This window comes from Priapulus caudatus, unplaced genomic scaffold (assembly GCF_000485595.1).
Source record: "Priapulus caudatus unplaced genomic scaffold, Priapulus_caudatus-5.0.1 Scaffold235, whole genome shotgun sequence".
In the NCBI taxonomy this organism is placed as follows: domain Eukaryota; kingdom Metazoa; phylum Priapulida; class Priapulimorpha; order Priapulimorphida; family Priapulidae; genus Priapulus; species Priapulus caudatus.
Genome location: NW_014577296.1, coordinates 122918 through 150476, shown reverse-complemented (window position 1 = coordinate 150476; position 27559 = coordinate 122918). Strand labels below are relative to the sequence as shown.

The following is a 27559-nucleotide window of genomic DNA, read 5'->3' as shown; positions in this document are numbered from 1 at the left end:
CACGACACACACACACACACACACACACACACACACACACACACACACACACACACACACACACACACACACACATATATATATATATATATATATATATATATATATATAATGAATATAATATAAAATAAGGAAAACAAAACTAAATCGCGCAAATATGTAGCTGTTTTTTCTTGAATAATACGAGATGTCCTTCTATTCCACATGTGATTGTTTCCTTGAAACCTTAAAAAATGCTTTCGTAACTTTTTAATGATATGTCAAATTAAACCTTCGACCTCTTCTCTGGCATAGGATACCATCCTGCAAATTCACCTACACTCCCACAAAACATACGCGCCCTAGTTTTGGAAAACGCACATGGTGTTACTGTTCAAGTACACCTTCGCGTTTCACTCAGCTGCAAGATTTGTGCCGTCATGTGATAGATGTAGTGGGCGCGCTAAATACAGATCACGGTGACCGAATCGTGAACTCCACCCATGTTGTTGCTACAACGCCAGTTGTAAGATCCAGATATGAATAATAATAATGCGTACGGGTATTCGTCAATTTTGCATTCCATGCACATGAGATTCATAAGCTGCATGGGCATTCTTTCACCCATATGCACCCATCTATATCGTGTAGGTGAGAGCTAGACGAAATAACATTTCTGGGAGTGCAAAATATGTCGACTATAGTTCAATTACAAAGTCAATTAGATTTTACACACATCGTGATGTTTTTTGTTACTTGTCTTTAGTTATGTTACTGCTAGATGTCGCTACGCGTCACTAGTTGCAGTGATATAGAGATCAGTGATAGTAGCATATTTTTTATCCACTGTTGGGGTTAAACGGAGCTCGACCGATGGCATGAATCCAAATTGTGTGATCTCCGCAATCCTTTAAAAATGCATTTTAAACTTTTACGCAATTTCACATCATATACTATATTACTTAGCTACTTGTTATACGCAGGCATTGCTGTCCTCGTCATTGTGACATACGTAAGAAACAATGGACAAGAATATGATTCATGTGGTCACCATAACGACGTACGTTCTATTCTTGTTCGGACATCAAGAAACGGTGTGGCCACAGAATTCCTAAACAAATGTTGATTTACGCTATATCTACGTGTGTGAAACTCAGTACAGCTATAGGAGCTAGATCAAGCTTGGTATCGGCTTGATTATTGTGTGCTTGGTGGATACACAAGCAGATTTTGCCCATGACTCAGCAACGTCGTCGCGTTCGACCTCTCTCGCGGGCGAACAAAGTCCCAGGCGTATGCTCACACAAATGATTAATCCAGTACTTGATAAGGGACTCGGATCTGTTTGACTAGAACAATGCTCCACCGATAACTCGATTTATCGCGGACAGAAATCGCACGTCCACGCATATCAATGCTGGTGTATGACCGCAGTGGATCGATTTGCTTGCTCATTGCTGGTGCATGCGTACCTGTTGCCGACCGACGAGCAGAAATTATTACACTTATGACTTAATTTAATTACAGCGTTAAAATAGTAATGTGGAATAACGGGTTTGATGATGATACGCCGCTAGGAGCGCACATATCGGGTTGAGCGAGTATTCTGGCAGCAGTTCAAATTCCATATTCTATTTTTTGCAACGCGTCGAGGCCACGGGCCGATATAGTATCGGGCATGCGCTGTGTGAGATCATACCATGTTAAGTGACCTAAATCATGCGCTTCGTTACCACGCGAGCCTAGCAAGCTGAATTCTCACAATATCTCGCCTTCTGCATGTGTACGTGTGACAAATCCAACCTGTGATATATGTATATATATGTATAGCTGCGTTCACACGTATACACGGCTTATCTGGTATCGTACTTAGTTGGTGCTAAGTCCGGTTAAAATGCGTTCACACGAGATACACGAGATTCGAGGCTTAGCTAGCTCGGTATAATATAGACTGGTACCCGGTCGACAGTTCCACACGCTACCCTAACGTCGTGCAGCGAACGGGTAGCAGTCTAGGTTCATACGACAATCAATACGCGGCCAGCGTGGTGCCGAATATACGCGGCTTAGTTGGCGCGGTATATGATTCCGCGCTAAGCAAGCCGGAGCAATCGCGGCTAAGCAAGCCGTGGCTAAGCAAGCCGTGGCTAAGCAAGCCGCGTATATTTTAGCGTGTGAACGCAACTAAACTCCTCGTGTTCACGCAGCATATATGAATATTACACCCATGTATACGCGCGATGTTTCGATGTGGTTGCGAACGTTCACTAGCTTAGTCAGACTGACAGCCTAATACGACGATGTTTTATTTTCCGCCAGCATATCTCAACAAGAAAGGACAAGATCAACACGCGCTGACTGCAAGTGCATAAATTTCGAAATACATGCACAATTAGCGTTTTGCAGATAACGTGTATTTAAAGAGAGTCACTATCTGGCCCGGCAAGCCAGTGCGTATCGATCGTGCGACGGATGTGCGATAGGTCACTGATTTTTTCTCCGTGGTGCGGCGTACTGCCTCGAAACGCGTGAACAGTGTACGATTGAGCATGGCAGCGCCAACAAGCTACGACTCGGCTTCCTCTCCGTCCAGGCTCTCCGCGGACGTCGTGATTCATACTACGGAGATGCACACCGGCGGAGAGCCGCTGCGCATCATCGATAGCGGCTACCCGACCCTAGTCGGTGACACCATCCTCGATAAGCTTCGAGACGCCCGCCAGAATTACGATCAGTTTCGCACATTTTTTATGAGCGAGCCTCGAGGACACCGTGACATGTACGGTGCCATTTTGGTCGAGCCGGACGCGCCTGGAGCAGATCTTGCAGTCTTGTTCACCCAAAACGAGGGCTACGGCACGATGTGCGGACATGCCGTTATCGCGTTGTCCAGATACGCGGTTGATAGAGGAATCGTGAAGCCAATGACGCCAGAAACACAGGTGAGACATATATTCACTCTGTATGATGCTGCCAGTCTTAACGATATTCAGTAGAAATTCACATACCTGTTAGATATAGCCCTTTACGTTAATTCGGAAGTTCTATTCTACATCATATGAATATGAATATAATATACAGATGGTATTCTATCATTCACATAGGGTCATTCATACCTACCCATGTACGCCAGCACGCTCGAGCACACAACCACATATTTACAAACGCACACATACATATAGTCAAGATATATAGTCATTAGAAGGCGTGATTTTACAGGTAAACATTCAATGTCCGTGTGGCATGGTGCGGGCTTACGTCTCGTGTGATGAGAATGGTAAAACCGGAGCCGTGCGATTCCATAGTGTCCCCGCCTTTCTTTTTGCAGAAGGTATGTGAATACTTCCAAATATTAAATCCTAGCTAGTTAATACGTACGGGCAGTTTTCGCCCCTGCTGTTAAATGTACGTATTAACACTTCCACGTGTGCTATACCTGTCGATTTTTACGTGTACAGATATCGAAGTGGATGTCGAAGGACTCGGCAAACTCCGTGTCGACATCAGCTACGGCGGTGCCTTTTATGCGTTCCTAGATGCTGCTAAGATAGGACTGGATGTAAGAACATCGAAAGCTCGAGATATTGTTGCTGCCGGGGCCCAAATAACAGGCAAGTATACCAGCTGTGTGAACTAGCCATGACCTACATAATATCAAGAGCTAATAATACCTCTTATTATTAGCTCTTGATAATATCTATATGCGCGCGGCCTACCTTTTTAACTTGTTTTTTTTTCAAATTCTATACTTACGCTTTAGTTAAATTAGGACTCTCGTAGCTACATAGCCAGCGGAAATAAACAAAACTCTGCAGTTGACCATACGGGTATCTGGTAAGAGTGGCGCCGTATATTGCATCTGCTGCACCTGCTGCTGATCATTTCTGGTTACTCTGGTTTTCTCTAAAGAAAGTGTTGAATTGCACAATACTGCGAATGCCAACGCTTTTAAAAATTTCTTCACACAGGTGCTCTTAAAGCTAAAATAAAGCTTCATCATCCAGACAGTAATGACTTAGCATTCCTGTCCGGAACCATCTTAACAGATGGAAATGATCCATTCCCCAATAAACCGGCGGCCCAAGTCCTGGTGTTTGCAGACAGTCAGGTACGTTTTCTTTGTCTGATTAGTATATTAGTCTTCATTTGTGTCACATGAAGACTAATCCTACAATGATCTTTATTTTCTGTGCTGGCGTTTGAAGTCACAGCATTGTCGGCGTGCTGCGCGACGTCTTTAGGGAAGCTAGCTGTACACTGAGGCAGCACGGGTTTTCTGAACCTTACAGCAGTTTGCCTGTATCTGACCTATGTGAGGACGTACAAGTGGAGTAATTGTTCTCTGTAGCATCTATACTCTTATATGCATGTTGACAAAAAATCGTTAAGTGACTGATAGTATTATATTGAGGGAAAATGCGTGTATGTGTGCTATGTAACTGACTCTTACATAGTGACGCTGCACCTTGAGTATGACTGCATCGATAAAATACAATCAATGTGTGCAAGCAATGTGTGCCCGACTATTACAATTTATTGCATATTTTCTTTGACTGATAATTATCATATTGCGTATATTGAAATTTGAATATTTGATTACTGTGAATTCTGCATTGTAAGTTCAAATACAAGATGCACCAGTTGGAGCTTTAGTATTGGGAAATCAAGAAGGTTTATGCGAGACTAGCCGATTATTTTGCTAAATTGTGATGGCATTTGAACGGCAGGCACGCATATAATGCTCATGGAGATAGAGAATTGCTCAGATATTTGTCTAGACGATGCGAAGTAGGACTTCACGCAAGTACCATCCGAGTTTGTGAACAATGACAAAACAAAAGAATGCCAGTAAGCTTAGGTGTTTAGGCTTCAAAAAAGAATATGCTTGGACTAGAGGAAGGCGTACGCTTTCATTTGCATGTGTTTTGACATTATTTTTACATTTACAACATTGCACTCAATTTCGTCGCCACAAATTTATAGTCCGTGACGTTGTTTATTTCTTTTATTTAGCTTGACCGATGTCCATGTGGCTCTGGCGTGACAGCTCGAGTTGCTCTGCAATACAAGAAGGGTTTTATGCACCTGGGACAACGCCGCATATATGAGTCAGGCACCACTAAAACCAAGTTTACAGGAACGGCAATTGCAGAGACAACGGCAGGGGAGGTCGATGCAGTGGTAGTGGAAGTGCGTGGAAGAGCGCATTACTGTGGCTCCAATGTCTTTACCTTAGAGGAAGACGATATTCTGAAAGCGGGATTCCTGCTGCATTAATGGGAAACAATTAATCTGTCTTAAATCATAGACATGATCATTTATAGTGTCTTAGAAGCAATACTACGATGGATAATTATTATGTAAAGTGTCAAATGTAAAATAATGATATAACAATGTATAAATTAAGATGATTTTAAATTATAAAAAATAATAATTCCATGGCTATTCATTCATCTTTTTCATATTAGATTCTCCGTATAGACTTTATCAACGCAAACACACAGTGTGGAAGGCCGTCGGTTGCGTTACATAATGTTAGAGTCTGTAGAAAGTACACTGTCGATTAGCTACTGCCGTTGGGCTGATTTGGCCGGTACTCACCTTGAAGACGCGATCGATGAACAACTACCTATATATAAAACACTCCAGGGTCACTCCCACAAAACGCATCTCGGCTAGGCCCTCCGAGGCAGAACCACCACAAAACTTTCGGTTTCACCACAAATAATCAATTCAGTGACAGTGCTCATGACCGTGACAACAGCCTACCGTTTGTTCCGCGTTAGTATAGAATGGTTATAGCGGCCGGGTCAATTCTCACTTTCTCGCGTAAAAAATATGCGATTTCCCAGTTCCCGAAAAACTACGTGAACATTTACCGGATAATTAATTATATATACAGTTAAAACACGATGTACTATAGTGTCTAGATCATTATCACATATATGAACTGGCCATTCTGGACGAAATAGCTGTGCTTCTCACTGTTTTGCCCCCAAAAAAATTCATGGCTGTCTTCGCGTGTTTTGACTTCTACGGATTACACGAATCCAATAAAATTAAAATGCTCCATATCCCACGTTCCCAAAATAACTTCCCCACCAGTACATGTCAACAAAAACGTCTTGCACTCAGTGCGCGTTCGAACATTTGGAACTGCAAATATACGACAGAAGCATTCACACTATCCGGTCAGTAGGGCAGTGCGTAACATATTTTTGGTGCTGGGAACGAGGCGCGAGACGCGTCTACAGTACAATATTCAAAATGGCCGCGCCAACAAGCTACGACTCGGCTTCCTCTCCGTCCAGGCTCTCCGCGGACGTCGTGATTCATACTACGGAGATGCACACCGGCGGAGAGCCGCTGCGCATCATCGATAGCGGCTACCCGACCCTAGTCGGTGACACCATCCTCGAGAAGCGTAGATACGCCCGCCAGAATCACGATCAGTTTCGTACCTTCCTTATGCACGAACCCAGAGGACATTACGACATGTACGGCGCCATCTTGGTCGAGCCAGACGCACCTGAAGCGCACATGGCGGCTTTATTTACGCACAACGAGGGCTACAGTACGATGTGCGGGCATGCCGTTATCGCATTGGGCAGATATGCAGTTGATAGAGAAATCGTGAAGCCATCGATTCCAGAAGCACAGGTGACACATATTCGCTCTGAATAATGTCGTTAATCTCAACGATATACCGTAGATTTACGATATGATATGATACGATGCGATATGATATTGTAGACACGAGGTTTGCGTTAATTAAATCAGTAATCATTTTATAAACTCCGTTCAATTACCGGCACAGCAGATTGGGTCTTGTAAACGAGGATAGATTGACGAGTCGCATGGGATGTGTGAAATGGAGTCTACGGCAGTTTCGCTGAAGCAAGGCGGCTGCTAATGTTGTTGGTTGTGCGTGGGTGTGGCAAGATTGTTGTACACACAGTTGGCACGATTGAGAGGCGACTCGGGTTCCGGTTCTCCCCGGGAGGAGAGATTCGACAATAGAAGAGAGACTCGTTATAGACGAGCGAACGTAGCCACCCTTGTTAGGAATGGGGCGATCGGTTGCTCGTATAGACTGACCGTGTGCATAGCGTGTACACAGCAATCTAAATCGACATCTGCTGGTTAAGTTTCGGGTCCAGGGATCGTTCCTTGTTTGGCCGGAAGATTCTGCAGTTGCTAATTTAAGCGTGTATTTATAAGACGGTCCGGACGAGCACAGTCAGTTGTGTGTTTGAGTTTGCGTGCTAACATCGTCAGTGCTTGCGTCGTACGTTGTTACCAGTTGTAAGTATGTAAGTCTTCTTAACTATGGCTTGAGGTTTCTTCTTCTTCTTATGCACATAGAGCTATATGCCACTATAGACGTATCACTCTTGTATTCTTATTTGTTCTTCGTAGTGAGCTATCTTTTAGTACGTGCGTTAACTGCCTATATTTCTAAACGTAGTATCTTTAGCTGTGTAAATTGCACTCGCACTGTGTATGATTCTTCTGCACCTCTTTGTGTACTTCGTACGTATATTATTCTATTAACTGCAGGAGCTGTCCTGAATAAATCTATTCTTGTGGCACTGTCTACACGTCTTCTCTTGTGAATATAAGTGTTAACATTTCTATACACTTCTCGTAAGACCGGAGTAACACCGTCTACAATATGATGAGAAAACGTGTTTTTACAGGTCAACATTCAGTGTCCGTGCGGTGTGGTGCGGGCTTACGTCTCGTGTGATAAGAATGGTAAAACCGGGGCCGTACGATTTCACAGTGTTCCCGCCTTTCTTTTTGCAGAAGGTAAGTAAATATCTTGCTCATCTAGTTAGACAGGGGCGTAGCCAGCCTTTCCAAGAGGTGGGATTCCTTCCAAGAGGGAAGATTCCAAACCTACTATATACTAATAAAACTTCGTTAAAATTTTCGTTTCATGCTTTTATATAAATACTGTATCTGACTGTATCAGATATGTGCTATTTTGAGACAAACCAGGGGGGATTCCGGAATGCCTGGAATCACCCCTGGCTACGCTCCTGTTAGAGCGGGCGAGCAGTTCCTACAAAAGGCCATGCTGCTAGCCTTGATCCTCGTCTTTGTCGTGTGTAAAAACTACCAGAGTAATTTTAGGAATCGGTAGGCGGTGAATTGTTCAAGGTTGCGAGCGCCAAGGGGAACACAATACCCCCGTCAGACTAGACGGCGACCATCAGAAACTATACAAGGTCGCCGGCAAACGTGAACACAACGCGAGAAAAAGTCCCAACAAATTACAAAATTGAAAAAAAGCCGCGACCTGTGCGATCATACCGCGTTCTCACGGCGCGCCCGCCACGACCTCTCCGCGCTTATGGCGTTTCTATTGAGATCTATGGGCTTGGCAACGGCGATCACCGGCGTTCCCGCGACGCTCTCACCACGCTCATGGGGTTCTTACCACGCGTCTTCTACGTGTATCGCGACTGCACGGCGACCTCACGGCGTTTCTAACACGTTCTCACGGCGACTATATAAGCTCGTTAGATTTTCGGAAATTTCAACTGTATAGTTGTGCGTTTGCTGAGTAGAAACACGATGCCGAAGAAACAAACTACCATAGGCCGAGGCCGTGGCCGTGGCCAAGACAGATCGGCAGATCGGATGAGACAGATTCATGAAGTCGCCGTTGCGAATGTTAACATTTTCGCAGCGTCTTTGCCACGCGTGTACTGCGCGTGTACTACGTTCATGAAGATGTTACGACGCTTGTCTCACGACCTTCGCGACCCTACCGCGTTCTCACCGCGTTCCAGGTCAGATCGCCGAACCTTGGCGTTTGTTTTGAACATGCTCAAAACAAACGCCGTGACTCGGCGATCATTGGCGACTATGGCGACCACAGCACGATGTCTGGCGTTTCCACCACGCTTATACCACGCTTATGGCGACCTTGGCGCGCTCTGGGCCCATTTTCCGTCGCCGTAGCAGCTCACACTACCTTGACCTACCTTAATGTCGCTGTTTTTTGTGTTGGTGGTTCACGCTTGATATATCTGCCTATTTTTACGTGTACAGATATGGAAGTGGATGTCGAAGGACTCGGCAAACTCCGTGTCGACATCAGCTACGGCGGTGCCTTTTATGCGTTTCTAGATGCTGCTAAGATTGGATTGGATGTAAGAACATCGAGCACTCGGGATATTGTTGCTGCCGGGGCCAAGATAACAGGCATGACTTTTAATGGTTTAGTATAATTTAGCACAATATAAGGGAATTACCGATACTCTACCATACAGCATTACTTTTTATTATATTAGGGGTTATTTAGACTGCATATAAGCGAGAAATAACTAGAACTTTGCAATTCAAAAAAGCTTGCATTACAAACTTGACGGTATTTGGAATGTGAGACGCCATTTCATGTGTTGCCTCTATTGGCGATGATTTCTGTGTTTTCTAGTTTTTCGCGGAACATACTGTTGATATCTATACGTCAGTGTGTTCCTGTTTCTCATATTGTAGATGGTAACGCATTTCAAATTTCCGTCAAATAGATGCTGTTAAAACACAGATAAAGCTTCATCATCCAGACAGTGACGACTTAGCATTCCTATACGGAACCATCTTAACAGATGGAAATGACCAGTTCACTGATGAACCTACGGCCAATGTCTGCGTGTTTGCAGACAGTCAGGTACGTTTTCTTGTTAAGTATTTCACCGATATTCCAATATTTGGATAAATACGAGTAGCGTATTATAGGGTATTTGTTAGTTAAATAGTATTGTACATTCTAGAAGCAATTATCGTATAGAATAAAAAAAAAGGTATACGTGAGCCTCACCGTGCTAAAAGTGCTGACCTGCGTGTGACACCATAGCAGCGACCAACAGCAAGTGAGCTCACTTTGTAGGCGAATAATCGCAAATACGGTCACCTTAGTGCAAAAAGCACCAAGATACCTCAATACATTTTTTTTTGTATTTATTCGTCATTGTCTGTTTACACAGACTTTAGCATAGATTGCAGTTTTGCTTTACTTACTTTCACGTGCCTCTATCTGCGGTTATTCGCTTGCAACATAAGCACTCTGCGTGCCGTAGATAGCAATGTCGCTGCTTTTACCGCTTGAAAGGCTCACAATGCGCATCCAAACGCTAATTTCTCCAGTACTAGACAAGCAAGTACTTGGTCGATGATAATCCCACTACCCTTATGCACCAAAATAAACTCTAGTTGCTCCCATTTCAACTGCGCGTTGCTTAAACCCACAAGAAAGAGGTGAGAAAACTGGCATTCTGGCGCAAAGCGCCGACTGTTTGCCAAAACAAAATAGCCTCGAAGTGGTGACGCTGACGTCACATGCTTTTTATCTTGCTGCGGCCCGTACCGCTGTACCGCAGCACCGCTGCACGGTTGCTTGGGGATTGGGGAAACTGTCAACAACATCGCGAGAATTCAACAACATTGGAGGTATTTTCAAAATACCTTTTATAAGACAAGCTGACAGTGAAATGGGAGGAACTAGAGTTTATTTTGTCATAAGGTAGTGTGATTATGCATGCCACGAAGTATTTGCTAGTCTAGTACTGGAGTAATTAGCGTTTGGGTGCGCATTGTGAGCCTTTAATTGATTTCATCGCCGTTGTGATGAATAGCGTATAGTGCTTGTGGAAGCAGCTCTCTCACAACCAGTATAAAACTTTTAATTAGCATATCACTAGCGCTGAATTGTTTTTTTAAATATATACTGAAGTTCTAAAATGGAGGATTAAACAATTAGGGTGAATATTCAGAGAAAAGCACATACGCGCGCACGCACAATTAAACACGTGTAGCGATGAAAATCCACGCGAGTGAAAGTTAATTTCGGACGCTCGGGTCGGAACCGATACGAAGAGCGTCCTAATGCACATTGAATAATTGACACCAGCCAACTGGTATCAGTAGCCAACTGGTATTGTTAACTTTTGAGAAGACATACGGTGTAATCAGGTAGATGGCCGATGGAATCATTAGTCGAGATAACTATAAGTAGCCAGTGCCTCTAGAGAATAGAAGCAATACAACGCATACAGAAAAGAAGGAAGCCAGGAGTATTGGCAGCGAGCCAGTGTCGAGAAAGTTGGGTTTGGACACGTTCCAAACGGACGTAAGAGTGACCACGATCACTTGACCGATCGATGTTTGAAGACCAACCAATAGGACAGATTGGCGAGAGGGCCGGCGTGTGAGGGAGAACACGTGTCCACCGAAAAGCCACGCCCGATATTATATATAAGGGAGAAGCCGGAGAGGAGAAAATGGGGGTGGATAGAAGCGATGTAGGCGAGGGGAGAAACGAGAGTGATTAGAGATACGACTGACGATTGTCACTGTGCTGTGGATCGAATAAAACGACATTATCCTGTGAAGCCTGTTGTTCGCCGTTTTCGATACGTGTCATTTCTCCAACATTATACATTTGGCGCCTAAGAATAAAAGATAAGGCTTCTTCGCCTTTTACAAGAAAGTGTACATTTCCCTCGATACACACGCGTGTGTGTGTCTCTGTGTGTGCGTGCCTGCGTTCGTACCTGTGCGTGCGCGCGTGTGTGTATGTGTGTCTAACTATATATACATATATATATATCAGGAGTTAATAATGGAAAATTGTTAATTTGTCATCATTAACGCTGCCAGGGTCTATGTCTCCCTGGGTACTGCCGGAACGTACCCTGGTACTATCTAATATGCCGGATCGTACCTCGCCTACTCCACTAACGAGTCTAGGGAGTCGCCTACGCCTACTCCCTAACCCTAACCATATCAGATAGTTACCAGGGTACTTTCCGGTATACCGGACCGTACCCAGGGAGACATTGTTGGTGAACCCAGGGGGACCTTATCTGCATTATTAACCCCTGATATATATATATATATATATATATATATATATATATATATATATATATATATATTATATTCGTGATGTCTGTCGCTCTTGTGTGGCAACGTTGCGTTGTGTTTTATGTGGAGGAGCAAAAATTATCTTCATACGTATGTAGTTTCACATATCCGAAAAAATCACACATCTAATCCATACATCAACATATCCATATTATTAATTTACTGATGATTGTGACACGCGTAAGAAACAATGGACACGAAAATGATCCCAGCGAACACGTTCTATTTGGGATCGGACGGCCGCCTGTTGTGTAATACTCAACTTAGCGATGGGAGGCAAGCTTGGAAGATGCAGTGATAGGTTGTTTCGTTCTTGCGAGGGACAGTCAACGGCAGATAGCGACGAGGACGCGTGGTTCCTTTGTCGCAGGCGCGGCATTCGTAGGGGAATGCAATGTTCTTTCGCGGACGTCATCGATGACAACAGTAGTGATGTTGGGACCAATGATTCTCTAACGATGCATGACGTCATAGTCCGCAACAATGTTTTAGCATGCGAGAGTATGCTGCAGGACGGCTTTGATGCCAATTCATTTTTTGTTTACTACCGATCTCGTCTGAACAAAGGTGGAGCTGCCGACGCATTAGAAAATGAAACCGGTAGGATGATTTCTGTATGCTTATACCTATACACCCTTCTTAAATAGACAGATTTTTGTATGCTTATATCTATATATCCCTACTTATATAGACAGATTTTTGTATGCTTATACGTACTCCCTACTTATATAGACAGATTTTTGTATGCTTATACGTACTCCTTACTTATATAGACAGATTTTTGCATGCTTATACCTACTCCCTACTTATATAGACAGATTTTTGTATGCTTATACGTACTCCCTACTTATATAGACAGATTTTTGCATGCTTATACCTACTCCCTACTTATATAGCCGGCCAGTTTCAATCAACATCGTGATCGCCTATAATAATAATATTATTATTATTGTTATTATTATTATTATTATTATTATCATCGTTATAATCATCATCATGATTATTACCTGGGTACTCGTACGTATCAGTACTACCGACTGGGTTAGTTGGCGATGTAGCGCGACATCCTTACACCCTGTGACGAGATTACCCCCTATGTGACTGTATTGGCGTGTCCAGCATGCCGTATGGCGCGATTGGTTGGCGCGTTGGAATTTGACCTTTATCTGCTCATTCAAATGTAAACTTGCCACGGAAGGCAATTAAGGAGCTCACTCTACATCGATATTCGTATACGTCACTGTGAGTAACGTAAAATCCTTGTTGACCCTAATTACCTCCAGATGCTTTAAACTCACGAAACTACAATTTTGAGATCTATATACACACAATACCTAGTTTTTAAACGAACATGTTATATATCAATGGAAATTGCTATATATCAACGGAAATGTCGAAAGTAAGACTATATACTGTACCCGATAACCGCTATTTTCGTTGACCTGTGAAAGAACTGATAAACTTGAGTGCTGCTCGGGCTTACTTGCCTAATTGACCTGCTACGGGTTATATTAATTATTACGGTTGCTATTATTATTATTGTTGTTCTTATTCTTATTCTCATTCTCTTCTTCTTCTTCTTCCTCTTCTTCTACTTATTGTTATTATTATTATTGTTCTTCTTGTTGTTGTTCTTGTTCTTCTTGTTCTTGTTGTTGTTGTTGTTGTTGTTCTTCTTCTTCTTCTTCTTCTTCTTCTTCTTCTTCTTCTTCTTCTTCTTCTTCTTCTTCTTCTTCTTCTTCTTCTTATTATTATTATTGTAATATAGAATAGAGTTTGTGTAGAATGTCATGACGCCAACGAATGACAAGAACACAAGAAAACATACACATTTTTATGCTGTTTATTGAACCCTCTCATTCAAGAACACAAAGGTAAACAAAATATAGTCAAACTCAAACATATTCGTTGATTTCTAGTTTACAAATCCGCAATTCTGTAATTACAATTACACGTTACCGTACAGAAACACCACGTTTAAAAAACCGTCGTCGTGGGCATTGATTCTTTAGTGGAGTCGGCACAAATCCCAACACGTGAGCTGGTGGCCAAGCCTTTGCACGTAGCCTGTATGTACCGAAGGCCTATGATAATCGAGCTCCTTCTCGCCTACGGGGCCAATCCAAACGCACAAGACAAATTTCAGGTATTTTTTAGAATATCGGTGAAAATACCGCCTCAACCTATATTTATGCGTATAATATTTATATTTATATTATATTTATATATTTATGCGTATAATATTTATATTTATATAATATTTATATTAAGATTTATTCTAGAGTACTTGCTTACTGGATTGCGCCTACAATGTTCAGTTATACAATTACGGCATATAGCATGATCGCGTAATATATCTAGAAGAAAGGCAAGTGAAACGAGGAAACGAATGAACATTACAGTCACTTTTAATAAAGATGAACTATCACGATACTGTCCCTAAATTACACCGCATGCAATATTTTCAGCGCACACCAATACAGCTGGTGATGATGTATTGGCCTCGCTACTTCGTTCACAATACACACCGCTACATGGACATGAGCAAAGAAGAGCAGCGCTACAACGAGTATCTCGCCCGGATGCACGAGAAAAGCAGAGTTTGTCTTGAACTGCTGTGCAGGCACGGAGCAGATATCGTCTTTCCACTTAACGACCGCGGGTTGACCGCCCTGCACCTCGCCGCAAGGTTCATCTGCTATTTAATATATAATCGCTTGCACCGGCTGGAATGCCTTATTTTCTAAGCTTGTATTTTTGCTTAATCGTGTTTCACGAAAACACAATATTTATTACACCGCCGTTCCATGTTATCTATTGTTTTACGCACCATGCGTGCAAAATAATGCCAAACCACAACACTCGCTCTTATATGTTTAAACGCTTGACGTTCTCAGATACTGTCTTGACAAAAGCATAGACACATTCGCTGCACATAGAGCAAACCTGAACGTGCGCGATGCTCAGGGTAAGACGCCGATGCTGGTCGCCGCCGAGTACGGAAACTTTACGTTCGTCAGCGCCCTCCTGCGGCGGGGAATCGCCGTAAATCAGGCAGACGACTGCGGTCAGACGGTGCTGCATCACGCATGCGCAACGCAGCAGAGCATCGCGACGATCGCGGAGCTAATAGAGTGCGGGGCCGGTGTCAACGCGCAGGACAGCAACTACGGCGACACGCCGCTGCACACGGCCGCCTATCTCGGTTACGAGGGTCCGATCGGTCTGCTGCTACGCTACGGCGCTGACCCGGACGCGCGTAATCTCTACGGACAGTCGGCGACGTACGCGTTTCTGGACAACGCGGCGAACAGTCGTAAGATCTACGGACTCGAGCGCCTCCTCAACGAGACCGTACAGCTCTGCCTGAGAGATTCCTCGGGCAGGCCGCCTCGCCTGGCCGCAGAAGGTGACTGGCAGTTCCGTGAGATACTGACAGATGTCGCCACCCGACCTGCGCCATTGCATCGCCTGTGCCGGCAGACGCTGCGGAAGTGTATCGGACCGAAGAATGTTAACGAGGCGACAGTCGCCATGCTGACGTCACCTCGGCGTCATCAAGAATACGTGTTCTACGCGAGCGACTGGACGGGGCTGTTCACAGCGTTCGGCGAAAGAACGATGACAAGGACGGAATGCTCGCTGTAGAGTCACTGCTATGAAAAAGACTGCCTGACAAAGACAGACAAAGACGGTGCTACATTGCACCGATTATATTACCCGTGTGACAATCGAATGACATTTTTTGTCATTGCCGTCACATGCGTGCGATGTTGCGAGTGAATAAAATGTGTTGTACAGCGAACATTTTATCATGCTGTTGTGTATGCCGGGTAGAGTTGGTCGTGTTCGATCGCGATTCCTCAATTATCTCACCACAATCCGCAGATATCGCGGCAGCAAAAATATCACTTTGTTGTCGAGCAACGAGTAAAAGATAATTCAATCACATAAAAACCACGGAATAGATTGCGTTACGCATATCGAAAGCTAATAAATCGCATACAATATATATATAGGCCTATATATATATATCTATTTATATCAAGAGTAGATAATATAACAAGTTATATTATCTACTCTTGATTTATATAATATATATATTATATATTTATTTATTTATTTATTTACTTATTTATTTAAACACGCGCACCCACTAACTGCACATGCGCGCGTGGGCACGTGCGCCTGTGTGCGTACGCATATATTTGTACTGTATGAATAAAAGTTGTAATAAATGAAGGATCTTGGGCCAATAATATATGTCGACGTAAACCTAGCCCGTGGCGCTGTTTTTGTCTGATTCAGGTTGATCGATGTCCAACTGGCTCGGGGGTGACAGCTCGAATTGCTCTGCAATACAAGAAAGGCTTATTGCAGTTGGGACAACGTCGCGTATTTCAGTCAGGCATCACTAAATCTACGTTCACTGGAAAGGTCATTGCAGAAGCAAAGGCAGGTGAGGTCGACGCAGTGGTGGTGGAAGTATGTGGAAGGGCGCACTACTGTGGCTCCAACGTCTTTACTTTCGAGGAAGACGATAATATGAAAACGGGATTCCTGCTACGTTAAGGAAAATCTCATCTGCCTTAAATGATACGCAATGTCATGAGAGCTGGATTATGAAAAAACACTGCAAATATTTCTCATAGTTTACTTGTGCGGTTGTTTGCCTGCCGCAACAACGCCAACCGCTGGTTTTAACCTACCGCAAACAAAGTATGTTATGTTGCTTGAAAAAAACATTGGGATACTGAATAAATTAACATGAATTAAAAACACACAAAAACAATAACCACCTGGCGTTCCGTTCACTTTCTTTAGTAGATTTAATCACATACATATAATTTCTTATCGTATGTATTTATACCATAGAGTGTGGAAGGCCATCGCATACAAAATTAGAATCTTCAGCGAATAAATCGGGAGTGATTGACGTTACCAGCATTTAGGAAAGGTCACACGAACGCGTGACTTCTATCCGGTTATTATGGTGTATCACATTCTTATCAACAGGCTACTAATTGGGCTGACATATATAGAGAATTACTTACATGTATACAAATGATCGAGGACTGCCATGGATCATTACTACGATACAATTCGGTATAGAATAGGGTTTACAAAACTGTTACAAGATGGCGTCAATTACCTAATATCAATGAGCTTAATTTTAGGCAAATTCATGGTGATCCAACACGCAAAATATAGTCATTTACTATGTATTTGAAAACGTAATTAAAACAAATCAGACACACCTGGTCATAACAATCCAGTGTGACTGTTACCAAATATTATTCTGCAAAGTTTCATAAGACACATAAACACATAATACACGACGAATTGAAACGAAAATTAAACTTAACGGTGACTAACACAAACGAAACACAAATATCTGTAAAAATATAAATTAAAAGCTCATGTCATAAAGTCACCCTTGGTGACATAGAGGCACATTACACCTAACTATAGTACATTAAGCTCTATATGCTCTGCATCTATGAATCAGATTATATTTGAGTTGGTATATTATTCAGATTTGCATAACACTAATTTAACGGTCAGTGCTATGGTTGTTTCGGACTGTGTCCCAGCGTGTGATTCAATGATATAAACAAATACGGCAATTCCATTTAAATAAACACTCGACGTTGCACAGAACAATGAAATGTTATTAAAACATTCACGCTGTCGATTTTATCCATAAAAATATGCTTTTTAACTAATTTGAACCATACCAATCTCACGGTGAATATAGTGTAGTGAAACAATGACTTTATCACGTTCTTTTAAATGATGTAATATAACAATGATTTGTATAATACTGGGAGCGTGTTCCAGCCACGCCCTGGCCTGGAGTATATATATTTTTGCCCTTAATCTTTATCATTACATTTCAACATGGCGCTGGCATTTGGAATTCCAATTAATTATGCGCTTGCTGTTCAGTCAGCGTTTACATCAGCCAACATTAGTTTAATTGTTCAGATTCCAACGCTTGCTTCTTCATCCGATACAAGCTTTTATCCGTCATGCCGCAGGATGCAGCTGTAGGTTTAGTGATCACGTAAACCTAACTAACCATCGACATGCGTGGTGTGCAGCAGCAGGAGAACACGGTGTGTTCCACGCTGCTAATACCTTCAGCGAGCAGCTTCCCATCTGATCTAACCAATGTAGACCAAGTGATGGACTACAGACTCTTGCTTTCGTTTGCGGCATGAGCATAGTGTGATTGGTATACGCTGGGCGCCTGAGCTAGACGAAGAATCACATGTTCATTTGAGATTGGAGTCGACATTTAGCCAACACGGTTAAACATCATCACACACTAGAAGAAGGCACAGTCACAATTATCACATCCATGCGTCGATCTCACAAGTCGTAAACGAACGAGAGATCATGAGGCTCCAAGATCTCCCTGTTCAATCTGTCCACTTCCTCGCTTTGCACCTGTGTGTAGTGGTTTCTCCAGTCTCCTACTTTGCCTGTCGCGAAAATGCAGTTGAGATATCATATACCCTATTTGCTCAAACAGAATACGTTTATATATTTTATATATATATACGAGTGTAAATATCGTGCCTAATCGTTTCTAGGAATACCCACCTACTTGGACACATGTTCATTATTCATACCAATACTCTCATTGACCTCTTCTACTCGCTGCATCGGGATGTGTCAAACCGTTCATCCCAAGTACAGAATCTCTCTACCAGGCCCGCGAGAGAACGTTACAGTGTTTACTTTAAATGTCAGTCAGCGCCTCAAAGAAAGACGACGTTTCTTGCAGCCTCGCGTAAACAAATTCTAGCAGCTGATGTCGGTAGCAGAAAACGGAGTTCAGCGTTCAGCGCGGCGCGATGACTGCTATTATAATAATGGCCGTGGCTACGCGTCCGGTTCCCTGACGCCCAGCTCCCAGGCTACGCGTCCGGTCTTATATTTCTTATGTGAACCCAACCATATTTTTTTAGTAAAAAAACAATAAACAATAAGTTTTTCCTATAATAATACTTATCTTTAGGTATTTTATCAAAAAATGTGTTTTTGTAACCTTTGAAGCAATAGCAAATCCAGTAAAATCAACGACTTGAAAGGGGGCGTGGCCTAATCATGACGTGGATTTGGGAGTCTGTGCTGAGCATTGTAATGGATGACCAGACGCGTAGCCACTGCGTATAACAATTATCATCTTATTACGATATTACTCCGTGTGCTTATTATCGCTTGTGTACCTTTCCGCATCAGGCCGCCATTGTTGGTGAATTCGTTATTCTTCCAGACGCCAGTCTCCTGCATCCAGCTCATGTTTGCACTCGGGTTGTTCTTCATCTGGTCGAAACTGCAGTGGAAAGCGATCTTCCGCACTTGCTCATCTGTCAGGTCCTTCTCTAGGTACGAGGCGATTTTCCGAATCGCCTTCGGTGTGTCCTACAACATAGACGCGCGGAGTAATATCGCTGACGGTGATATAGATTGCGACGATATGACAGCTCGTTTCGCGTCGACCTTTGACGAATTGCTGGACCTCTGGCCAAGCGTGGCAACCTATATCTGATTGCCCCCCCACGTTGTCCAACGTCGACGATCTACTGCGCTAGGCAGTGTAGCAGCAGGCTGTTGTGTCTACGCTTATCTGGCTGGTGTGTAAGACGACATCAGCTTGTAAGACGTCAAGTGTAACGTCAGACGTACTAGAAATTACAGTCATTTATACGAAGATGGGCGATTTTTGCTGTATGGGTAGCTGGACAGGAGGATTATATAGAATGATCATTTCAATCACGTATCATCCGCCTCGCACCACCGACGGGATAATAAGCACTGCGGTATTACGTGGGTTATAGGTGTTGCGCGACTGTCTATCACCTGTCACGGTACGGTGTCAGTGAACACGTGTGATGACAAGAGACCTGAACACCGATGACGGAGAGTTTTGTCGCATGTGATCTTGGTACACTTTCGAGCTGTAGACAAGCTAAAACACTTACAAGGCAAGAGCACTTTAAGAGAGTCGAGTTATGGCGATCATGCGTGTAGCATGACTGTAGTATTGATTCTCGCATGCGGGCGTGAAGCTACCATGTGGTTTTTTTCTCACAACAACTGGTATAGCTGCTCAAATCAGAAACGGTAATGTCAAACGGCGATAATGTATTAGCGTGTATGTGCAGCCTACCTGCAGCATTTCCTCGTATGTCATAAACAGGATATTCGGCTCATCTCGCCTCTTCCAAAAGCCCAACACGTGATACCAGAAACCGCCATATATAGCTGTAAACAAAAGCACAGAAATAGTTAATCTTATAGCACCGAGTGCACAGTCTTGTAATAACAAGAGATTCCGTTATTAATCAGCTGACGATATTCGCCATAAACTCACAATTCCAAGGATAAGTAAAGTAATACCGAGCGATTAATTATTGCTCGATATTCTTAACGTTCACTTGCAGACTGTATAATTTTAATAAAAACGAACGAACGCTCTGTTTTAATAGATCGTCAGCTAGCCTCCTCTTTTCTGAAGCACCGTTAATATATAGAGCGAACGAAAAACCAAATCTCATATCAAATAATATATTTATAGCAATACCTACATTTCTAAGCTGATCGAATTTTTGCATAAAGAATTACCGTATTTCTAGTATAAGAAAATTGTCCGTTTGCCCAAGTATTTTAACCACCGAAAGTCTGAAGACGGGTCTGTTTTTATCGACCTGTCTATCTCAACTTACTCCGAGTATAGCCGCGTCTAAACGTAGATACATTATAACAAGAGCTAATAATAGATTTTGATTATAACCAGTTAAGAGTTATGAGGGTGCACGAAGCAAACAATCCAGTTTTTCACAACAGCGAGTAGAAGCAAACCTCTGGAGAGTACAAGTTTTTTAAGATGTTTTTTTTTAAATCCCACATGTTGTGAAGCTTCGTGTGGACGCGGGTAATATTATACAACGTTGGATGGGCTCATTTCCCGTGGCTCCATCGTCATGTATAGAAGTGTACTTACCCCACTTATCTGCGAAGAGAGGGAAGAATTGACTGAACGTTCCTTTGAAATTTGTGGCGGTTAATAACCGCAAAAAGTGATAGACCGATACGGAAACGTCTTTAGGGTTTCTCGTCGTATAGACAACCTAAGGAGAAATTACAACGGGAGTTCATTAGCGATCACCATGAATATCTATTTAAATGTAAAACGCATTTAACGACGCTCTATATGTGACACGAGCGAGTAAATGTCCATCGGGTGATTCATTCAAGTGCATTAACGTGGGTCCGGGTATGCATATACGTATGCGAAAAGTATCACTGTCAACTGTAAGAATGGAAATGCAGTAGAATTTATACGTAATAAATACGCATAATGGTTTGCAGCTTGCCAATCTAGGTAGTTTAGAAAAGGGTGACCGAGTGTAAAATCGATTCGTTATTATTCATACAAACTGCTGAGACACACGCTATCAGGTAAATGTAGGCAAATCGCAGGAAATATTGCGCACGTTAATGATACATCAGAGAGAAAGAGAGCGAGGGAAGACACGCGCGATAAGATGGAAAAGGGAGGGGAAATAGAGAGGTGGTGCAGCAATATACTAGCCTTTGCACCCTTGCGCCAGATATCCGGAGGGCAAACGCCGTGTGGAAGATGAGTCTTGATGAATCGAGGTGATGGGGATTTAGCGATGGTCTTGATGCCGGGCACCGGCAACTCTAGGCAGGGAAACCGGTCCTCTAGATTCGTCGTTTTGGCCATCTCTGTGTCGGCTTCGTTGCATACGAGCCACACGATCTCCTGCGTCCACGTCGTGCCTGAAAGTCAACACATGTTACGTGGTGGTTACATTATACACATCCCGTCATCAGGGTGGTAAGAGAGAGACACAGAAGGCGCCCGTGCATGTGAGTGTGCGTGCATTTGAAGAAGTGTGAGAGAGAGAGGGGAAGGGAATGGAGAGACAGAGATAGAGAGGGAGGAGGCTGGAGAGACAGAGAGAGGGAGAGGGGGCATGGAGAAACAGAGCGAGATAGAGTGAGAGAGAGAGACAGAGAGACAGAGAGAGAGAGAGCGAGAGAGAGAGAGAGAGAGAGAGAGAGAGAGAGAGAGAGAGAGAGAGAGACAGACACAGAGGGGGAGACAGAGAGATTTTACCACTTTTACCAAAAATTGCAATGGTATATACAGAGCTCACATATGAATAATTAATTGCAACAAAAAAGCAAACTGTCGCAAATGTCTTCCCCGTTGGTTGTCAGACACTTGCATTTGCACCATCATGCGAGGTTGACACTTAATAGGCAAGCTGAATAGCATGCGTCCCAACCGCTGAGACGTTATAATACCTGGCACCGGTTTGTGCTGCAATTAAAATCAGTTCGCGCGAAGAAAAGCACAATGACTGAATAACCAGTACAGACCTGCCTTGGGGTACGTGATGACGCATTACATCGTCAAGGTCTAGCCTCGAACTTCAGGAACTGCTACACAGATGAGACTGTAGGCCTGCCGAGTAGAATGATCCTGGAAGATAAGGTAAAATAAATGTGTCAGTTCACAGACGACGTTTGTCGCACTGACGCACGCACACACACACACACACTACGCACGCACACCACGCACGCACTGCACGCACGCGCACACACACAATAAATATATATAGATAGATTATATACATATATATATTATATATATATATACAGTATATATGACGTCTAGGGAGTGCCCGAAACGGGCAATACACAGAGATAACTAGAGCACTCGAAAGACAGACCTCCGGCCAAGGCAGCTGAAATCTCTGCAATGTAAAATTTGTATGTAATTAATTAATTAATTAAGTTAAGTTAAAGTGATTAATATGGATCCGGAATCAACGGTTCTACACCCAGAAAATCGTAATAAATTCTATAGTTACTATATTTCCAACTTATTCTCGACCTAATCCTGCGTAAATTTATTTAATTAATTAAGTAATAGTTAATATGTAATTAATTTGATTCCGGATCACCACCAAATGTAATCAATTCTAAGTTACCCACTATTCTGCCTATCTGAAATTTAATTAATTAATTAATTAATTAATGTAATTATGTGATCCGGATCACCACGTCAAAATCTCATAATTTGCTATGTTAGCACCATTTCTGACGTATCCTGAAAATTTCATGACAATCCGTCCATAACTTTTTCAGTTAGGCTTAACCTGTATGATACAGGCGGTTCCGGCGCGGCGGCGGCGGCGGTGGCGGGCTAATCAGCCAATCAGTGAGCGTACACAAACACACAAACCCACAAACCAACACTCAAACACACGCCGGTGAAAACATAACCTCCGCAAAGCCCCTGGCGGAGGTAATAATGTAGTACAAATATCTATCGCTATAAAGTTCATAGATCATCTTTTGTTCAAATTCTTTAGTCTTCGTTCACTTTTTCTTTCATACTGTTTGATTCTCTTTATGTTGAAGCATTCACAAGTTGTATGCACAAGACATCTCCACTCCTGTCTGTTGTCTACAACATTCCTCCGCTTATCAAGAACATTACCACACCTCAGAGCACCTTTGCGGGTATCCTTATATCTCAATTTAGGGCAACCAACAGATTGGGATCCATTTGCTAGCTCGCTGTACAGGAGTGCCTTTGCTGGTCTGTCATTATCCATTCTACAGATGTGGCCAAACCAACACAGACGACTTCTAACTGATCCCATTTAATATGCATGATTAAGCGCAGGTGACGTTATTGTATTGTTCTCAGTTGTCGAACTTGATGATGGTACAGAATCCAGGTTTCATGCAGTACATCAGAAGTGGCATGAGACACTGGTTGTAGACTTTGACTTTAGTTTTTATTGTAAGGTCACGTGAGTTGAACACTCTGACGTAGTCGATTAAATGCACATGATGTTGCTTGGATACAAGCTGCAAGTTCCTCTTTCATAGAGCAGTCATTTGTTACATAGCTGCCAAGGTATTTGAAGCGAGTGACGTTCGCCAACTTGGTGTCAGCTATAAAGAACTCAGCTTCAGTACCAATGCACATGGTGTCTGTCTTTGCAGTGTTAATACGTAGTCCCATCTTCTTAGCAAGGCCGTTGTAAGCTGTGAGTAACAATGTAGTCCCGCTGAAGTGTCACTGAATATGGCTGTATCGTCTGCATATTGAGCCTCCCTGATGTACTCGGTAAGAACTTTGGTCTTTGACTTCAGTCTTCGAAGATAAAATATCCATCATAGCGAAATCTGACCTTTACACTGCAGGTGTGCTTGATGTTCTTATAAGCAAGACACAGTAAAACAGCTGCATAGATGCCATAGAGTGTTGGCGCTAGCTTACAACCCTGCTTGCCACCACTGTTGTACTCAAAGGCCTGTGTGAGTTCACCATCTACAATGAATCTTGCATGCACGTTCGTATATAGCTTCTTGATGATTCTTATGAACATTGCAGGGCAGCCCAGCTTACTCAGGATGATAAAGAGTAGCTCACGATTGACGATGTCAAACGCTTTAGTGAAGTCCACAAAAGCTATATACAATCTTCTGCGCTGTTCTCTTGTTTTCTCTATTACTTGTCGAAGGGTGAAGATTCCATCCACAGTACTTCTGCCCCTGCGGTACCCTGAGTGAGATTGTGGGTATATCTTCCTTGCAATGTGATGTAGTCTTAGCAAGATGACGTCTGCTAGGACTCTACCAACTACGCTTAGAAGTGATATACCTCTATAATTGCCGCACTGACTTCTGTCACTTTTCTTGAACAGGATGGTGAAGAGATCAATCAAGTCAGAGGGAATCTCCGACCAGGTTGTCCAGAAGATGTGAAAGAGTACAAGTAGAAAAGCTTTCAAACGAGCGCCGCCATGCACAATAACTTCAGGGAGTATTCCATCAGGGCCCGGACTTTTTCCTAATGTGGTGTTCTTGAGAGATTTATCTAGCTCTTCTTCTGAGATTGGATCATCGAAGGACGTAATAATTGGATCTTCCTCTATGTCATCCAAGATGCTTAAATCAACATCAGTTAGATATATATATATATATTTACATAATATGTAATTGTGCGTGCGTGCATGTGAGATTAGAGCTATTTATGGTAAAACGCATCTGCGTTGGAATTATTTCTGATATATTTATCTAACTGGACTAAACCTGATGCCTGTTATAAATTCCCTAAAGTAAAATCAACGGAAACCCACCATCCCAAATACCTAGTTGATAAAGATACATACACCGTATCCATCCCTTGTTAGATCTTAACCATTTTAAGCCGAAATCATGCTAAATTTGACACTGCACGAACTGTAACGGTAAACCGATTGCGGATATAATGCCGAATAGCAATATAAGCTTTCCCGATGGGCGAAACCCCTTATAGGCAACTCACGCATTTGAACATACGCGCATAATATATAGTCTGACAGCTACACTGGCAGCATACTAAGCATACCGGTAGCTTCATTCCACTCAGGTAGCTTCAAGACATTCTTAGTATATTCGCACAATATCAAACTGTAGAGCATTCGAATCAATCGTATATTTCGGACTTACTTGCATTACTTGCAGACAGTGGTGTGAGCACAGCGGGTGAAGTAATATAATCTAGCATATACCGACAGACAAAAGAAGGTGGCAGAGGAGAAAGCGATGCTGCATGTTCACGCATACTCACGGCTGTTGGGCATCCTGTACAGACGCAGGTCTCCGAGGTAGATCACCTCCTCTTTGTCTCGCTCCTCTCGGTAGACGGCATAGAGAAAGCTCAGCACGCCGAACTTCCACAGACCGACGCCCACGCCCAGCACCGCCACGGCGCCGGCGGCCCCATACAACACCGTCTCGCGATCCTTCGAGAGCCAACTGGACAATGTGCTCATGTCGAGGGCTTGTGACTACCCTAAAGGGAAGGCGACAAAAGAGAGATCGCGGGCTGTTATTTAGAGGGTAGAGAGGGAAACGCACACACATACGATATCCGAACGTGTTCGCTCGCTAATTATCTGATCGAAGCATTGTTTTACACTCGCCGGCGTGTCTGGTCTAGTGTGTGTGTGTGTGTGTGTGTGTGTGTGTGTGTGTGTGTGTGTGGTGTGTGTGTGTGTGTGTGTGTGTGTGTGCGTATGTGTGTGCGCGCGCGTGCGTGCGTGTGTGTGTCGTGTTTGTGTGTGTGTGCTGTGTGTGTGTGCGCGCACGCGTGTTTCGTGTACGTGTGTATGTGCACTCCGCTGTACGTGATTGACTTAAAGCCGGCTCACCGACGTACTGGTTGCGCAATGACAACTCAAAAGTGTCAGGATCACGGCCACACTGACACGCGATGAGCGAGAGATTCATGACCTGTCGCAGATACGTGGCTGCATGCGTTGCTCGCGTCCGCGTTCGAAATCACTCGATGACCATGAAGTACGTATGCGTGAGAGCCACGCGTGGCAATCAATCCGTGCCGTAACCGCGCGGTGCGTGCAAGCCCTGCTCATTAACTCCCTATGCACGAAGCTGCACGAATCGAGCCTTCATGTCGAGGGAAGGCGCACCCTTCACAAACACCTGTGCGCATTTCCATCGATCCTTAACGGATTAGAAGGCGCACAACGAGAGTATCAACACGATGGCGGTAACGTCATCTCATATCGGCCATGTTTGCTCAGATACTATATCGCTGCTATGAAATGAACGCTGCTACTGTTTGTCTACTAATATGTCTCCTCTCGGTATTACGAACGGAAAGCTGTCAACGTATAGTTTTGATATCCTGTCCCGATTTGATAGCGGTGAGAGGTGAGTGCCTTCCCAACGATCCAAGTTCAATGTTCGAGTGACGGTCGGGTAGACGGACGGTGAAGAGATGGAGGGCGAATACAGGCTTCGTGTCAGCCCGCATATGATGGATGGCGGAATTAACATCCCAGTGCAACGCAATTACTGCATTACAGCATTTTCGCTCGTAACAAGTCAGCGTCGTGGCGGTGGGTGCTTCCAGATGCACGCAGAGAGAGATACACACAGAAAAACAGATTTCACACTAAATTCTATACGATTGCCAGCGCCTTCAGCGATCCGTGTGAGGATAGCAGAAACTGGATACACACGCACACATGCACGCACGCCCACACGTACACACACACGTACACACACACACAGTACACACACACACGCAGCTGCAACGCACGCACGCACGCACGCAACGCACGCACACGCACGCACGCACACACGTACACACACACACACACACACAACACACACGCAGCACGCGCGCGCAGCGCGCGCAACGCACGCACGCATGCACGCACGGCACGGCACGCACGCAAGCACAACACACACACACACACACACACCACACACACACACACACACACACACACACACACACACACACAACTCACGCAGATTTACATATGTGTAACTGGCGGTCCCTTTGCGCAGTACTAAAGGGCGAATCTGCTTTTTGACCAAACGTGGTAAAAGCGTGAAAGCGACTAATTTACGTAAATAGCAGTGCCCCGCGTTCGTTGCTGCTAGCTCTATACGCCGGGCTTCAATAGGACTTGCTTAGTCGTATCGTGACCCGAAGGCAAAACGAAAACTTACGTGAATATAAAAAGACTGCAGACGAGAGACGAACTGCATCGAAGTCGCA

At 43.6% G+C, this 27559-nt stretch overlaps 4 protein-coding genes across 7 annotated transcripts in view; 3 read left to right on the top strand and 1 right to left on the bottom strand.

Moving 5' to 3' along the window:
- Positions 1-5418, top strand: part of LOC106807816 (trans-L-3-hydroxyproline dehydratase-like) — a 15711-nt gene extending 10293 nt beyond the window's left edge. For 2 of the 4 annotated variants that reach the window (XM_014810279.1, XM_014810278.1), the window contains 5 exons: positions 2299-2921; positions 3199-3310; positions 3438-3590; positions 3948-4087; positions 4993-5418. In XM_014810279.1, the coding sequence (XP_014665765.1) occupies positions 2529-2921; positions 3199-3310; positions 3438-3590; positions 3948-4087; positions 4993-5256 (1062 nt within the window). In that variant the 5' untranslated portion in view covers positions 2299-2528 and the 3' untranslated portion in view covers positions 5257-5418. Of the gene's footprint in view, positions 1-1692; positions 1763-2298; positions 2922-3198; positions 3311-3437; positions 3591-3947; positions 4088-4992 lie in introns of those variants that run through there. The other 2 variants (XM_014810281.1, XM_014810282.1) reach the window with 2 other exon arrangements.
- An 815-nt stretch (positions 5419-6233) lies between these two features.
- Positions 6234-16711, top strand: LOC106807813 (trans-L-3-hydroxyproline dehydratase-like). The gene is made up of 5 exons (XM_014810276.1): positions 6234-6639; positions 7680-7791; positions 9043-9195; positions 9522-9661; positions 16225-16711. The coding sequence occupies exons 1-5, from the start codon at positions 6247-6249 to the stop codon at positions 16486-16488; spliced, it is 1062 nt and encodes a 353-aa protein (XP_014665762.1). The 5' UTR covers positions 6234-6246; the 3' UTR covers positions 16489-16711.
- Positions 13670-15926, top strand: LOC106807814 (ankyrin repeat domain-containing protein 61-like). The gene is made up of 3 exons (XM_014810277.1): positions 13670-14062; positions 14385-14605; positions 14814-15926. Exons 1-3 carry the CDS (start codon positions 13988-13990, stop codon positions 15562-15564), a joined length of 1047 nt encoding a protein of 348 aa, XP_014665763.1. The 5' UTR covers positions 13670-13987; the 3' UTR covers positions 15565-15926.
- Positions 16712-16721: 10 nt separating the features above from the next.
- On the bottom strand, positions 16722-22366 carry LOC106807797 (sulfotransferase family cytosolic 1B member 1-like; the record flags this gene model as incomplete). The annotated part of the gene is made up of 6 exons (XM_014810251.1): positions 16722-18404; positions 19155-19350; positions 20099-20193; positions 20933-21059; positions 21524-21735; positions 22342-22366. Coding segments are annotated over 6 exons (768 nt in total), but the record flags the coding sequence as incomplete, so codon positions are not given.
- Positions 22367-27559: the final 5193 nt, after the last annotated feature.

What these genes read in the sequence shown, in the direction of transcription:
- LOC106807813 (XM_014810276.1), top strand. Translation starts at nt 6,247, where the DNA reads ATGGCCGCGCCAACAAGCTACGACTCGGCTTCCTCTCCGTCCAGGCTC. An exon ending in CGCCTTTCTTTTTGCAGAAG is followed by an intron (nt 7,792 to 9,042) that starts GTAAGTAAATAT and finishes TTACGTGTACAG; the next exon opens with ATATGGAAGTGGATGTCGAA. An exon ending in TGCCGGGGCCAAGATAACAG is followed by an intron (nt 9,196 to 9,521) that starts GCATGACTTTTA and finishes TCCGTCAAATAG; the next exon opens with ATGCTGTTAAAACACAGATA.
- LOC106807814 (XM_014810277.1), top strand. Translation starts at nt 13,988, where the DNA reads ATGTACCGAAGGCCTATGATAATCGAGCTCCTTCTCGCCTACGGGGCC. An exon ending in ACGCACAAGACAAATTTCAG is followed by an intron (nt 14,063 to 14,384) that starts GTATTTTTTAGA and finishes CAATATTTTCAG; the next exon opens with CGCACACCAATACAGCTGGT. An exon ending in GCCCTGCACCTCGCCGCAAG is followed by an intron (nt 14,606 to 14,813) that starts GTTCATCTGCTA and finishes TGACGTTCTCAG; the next exon opens with ATACTGTCTTGACAAAAGCA.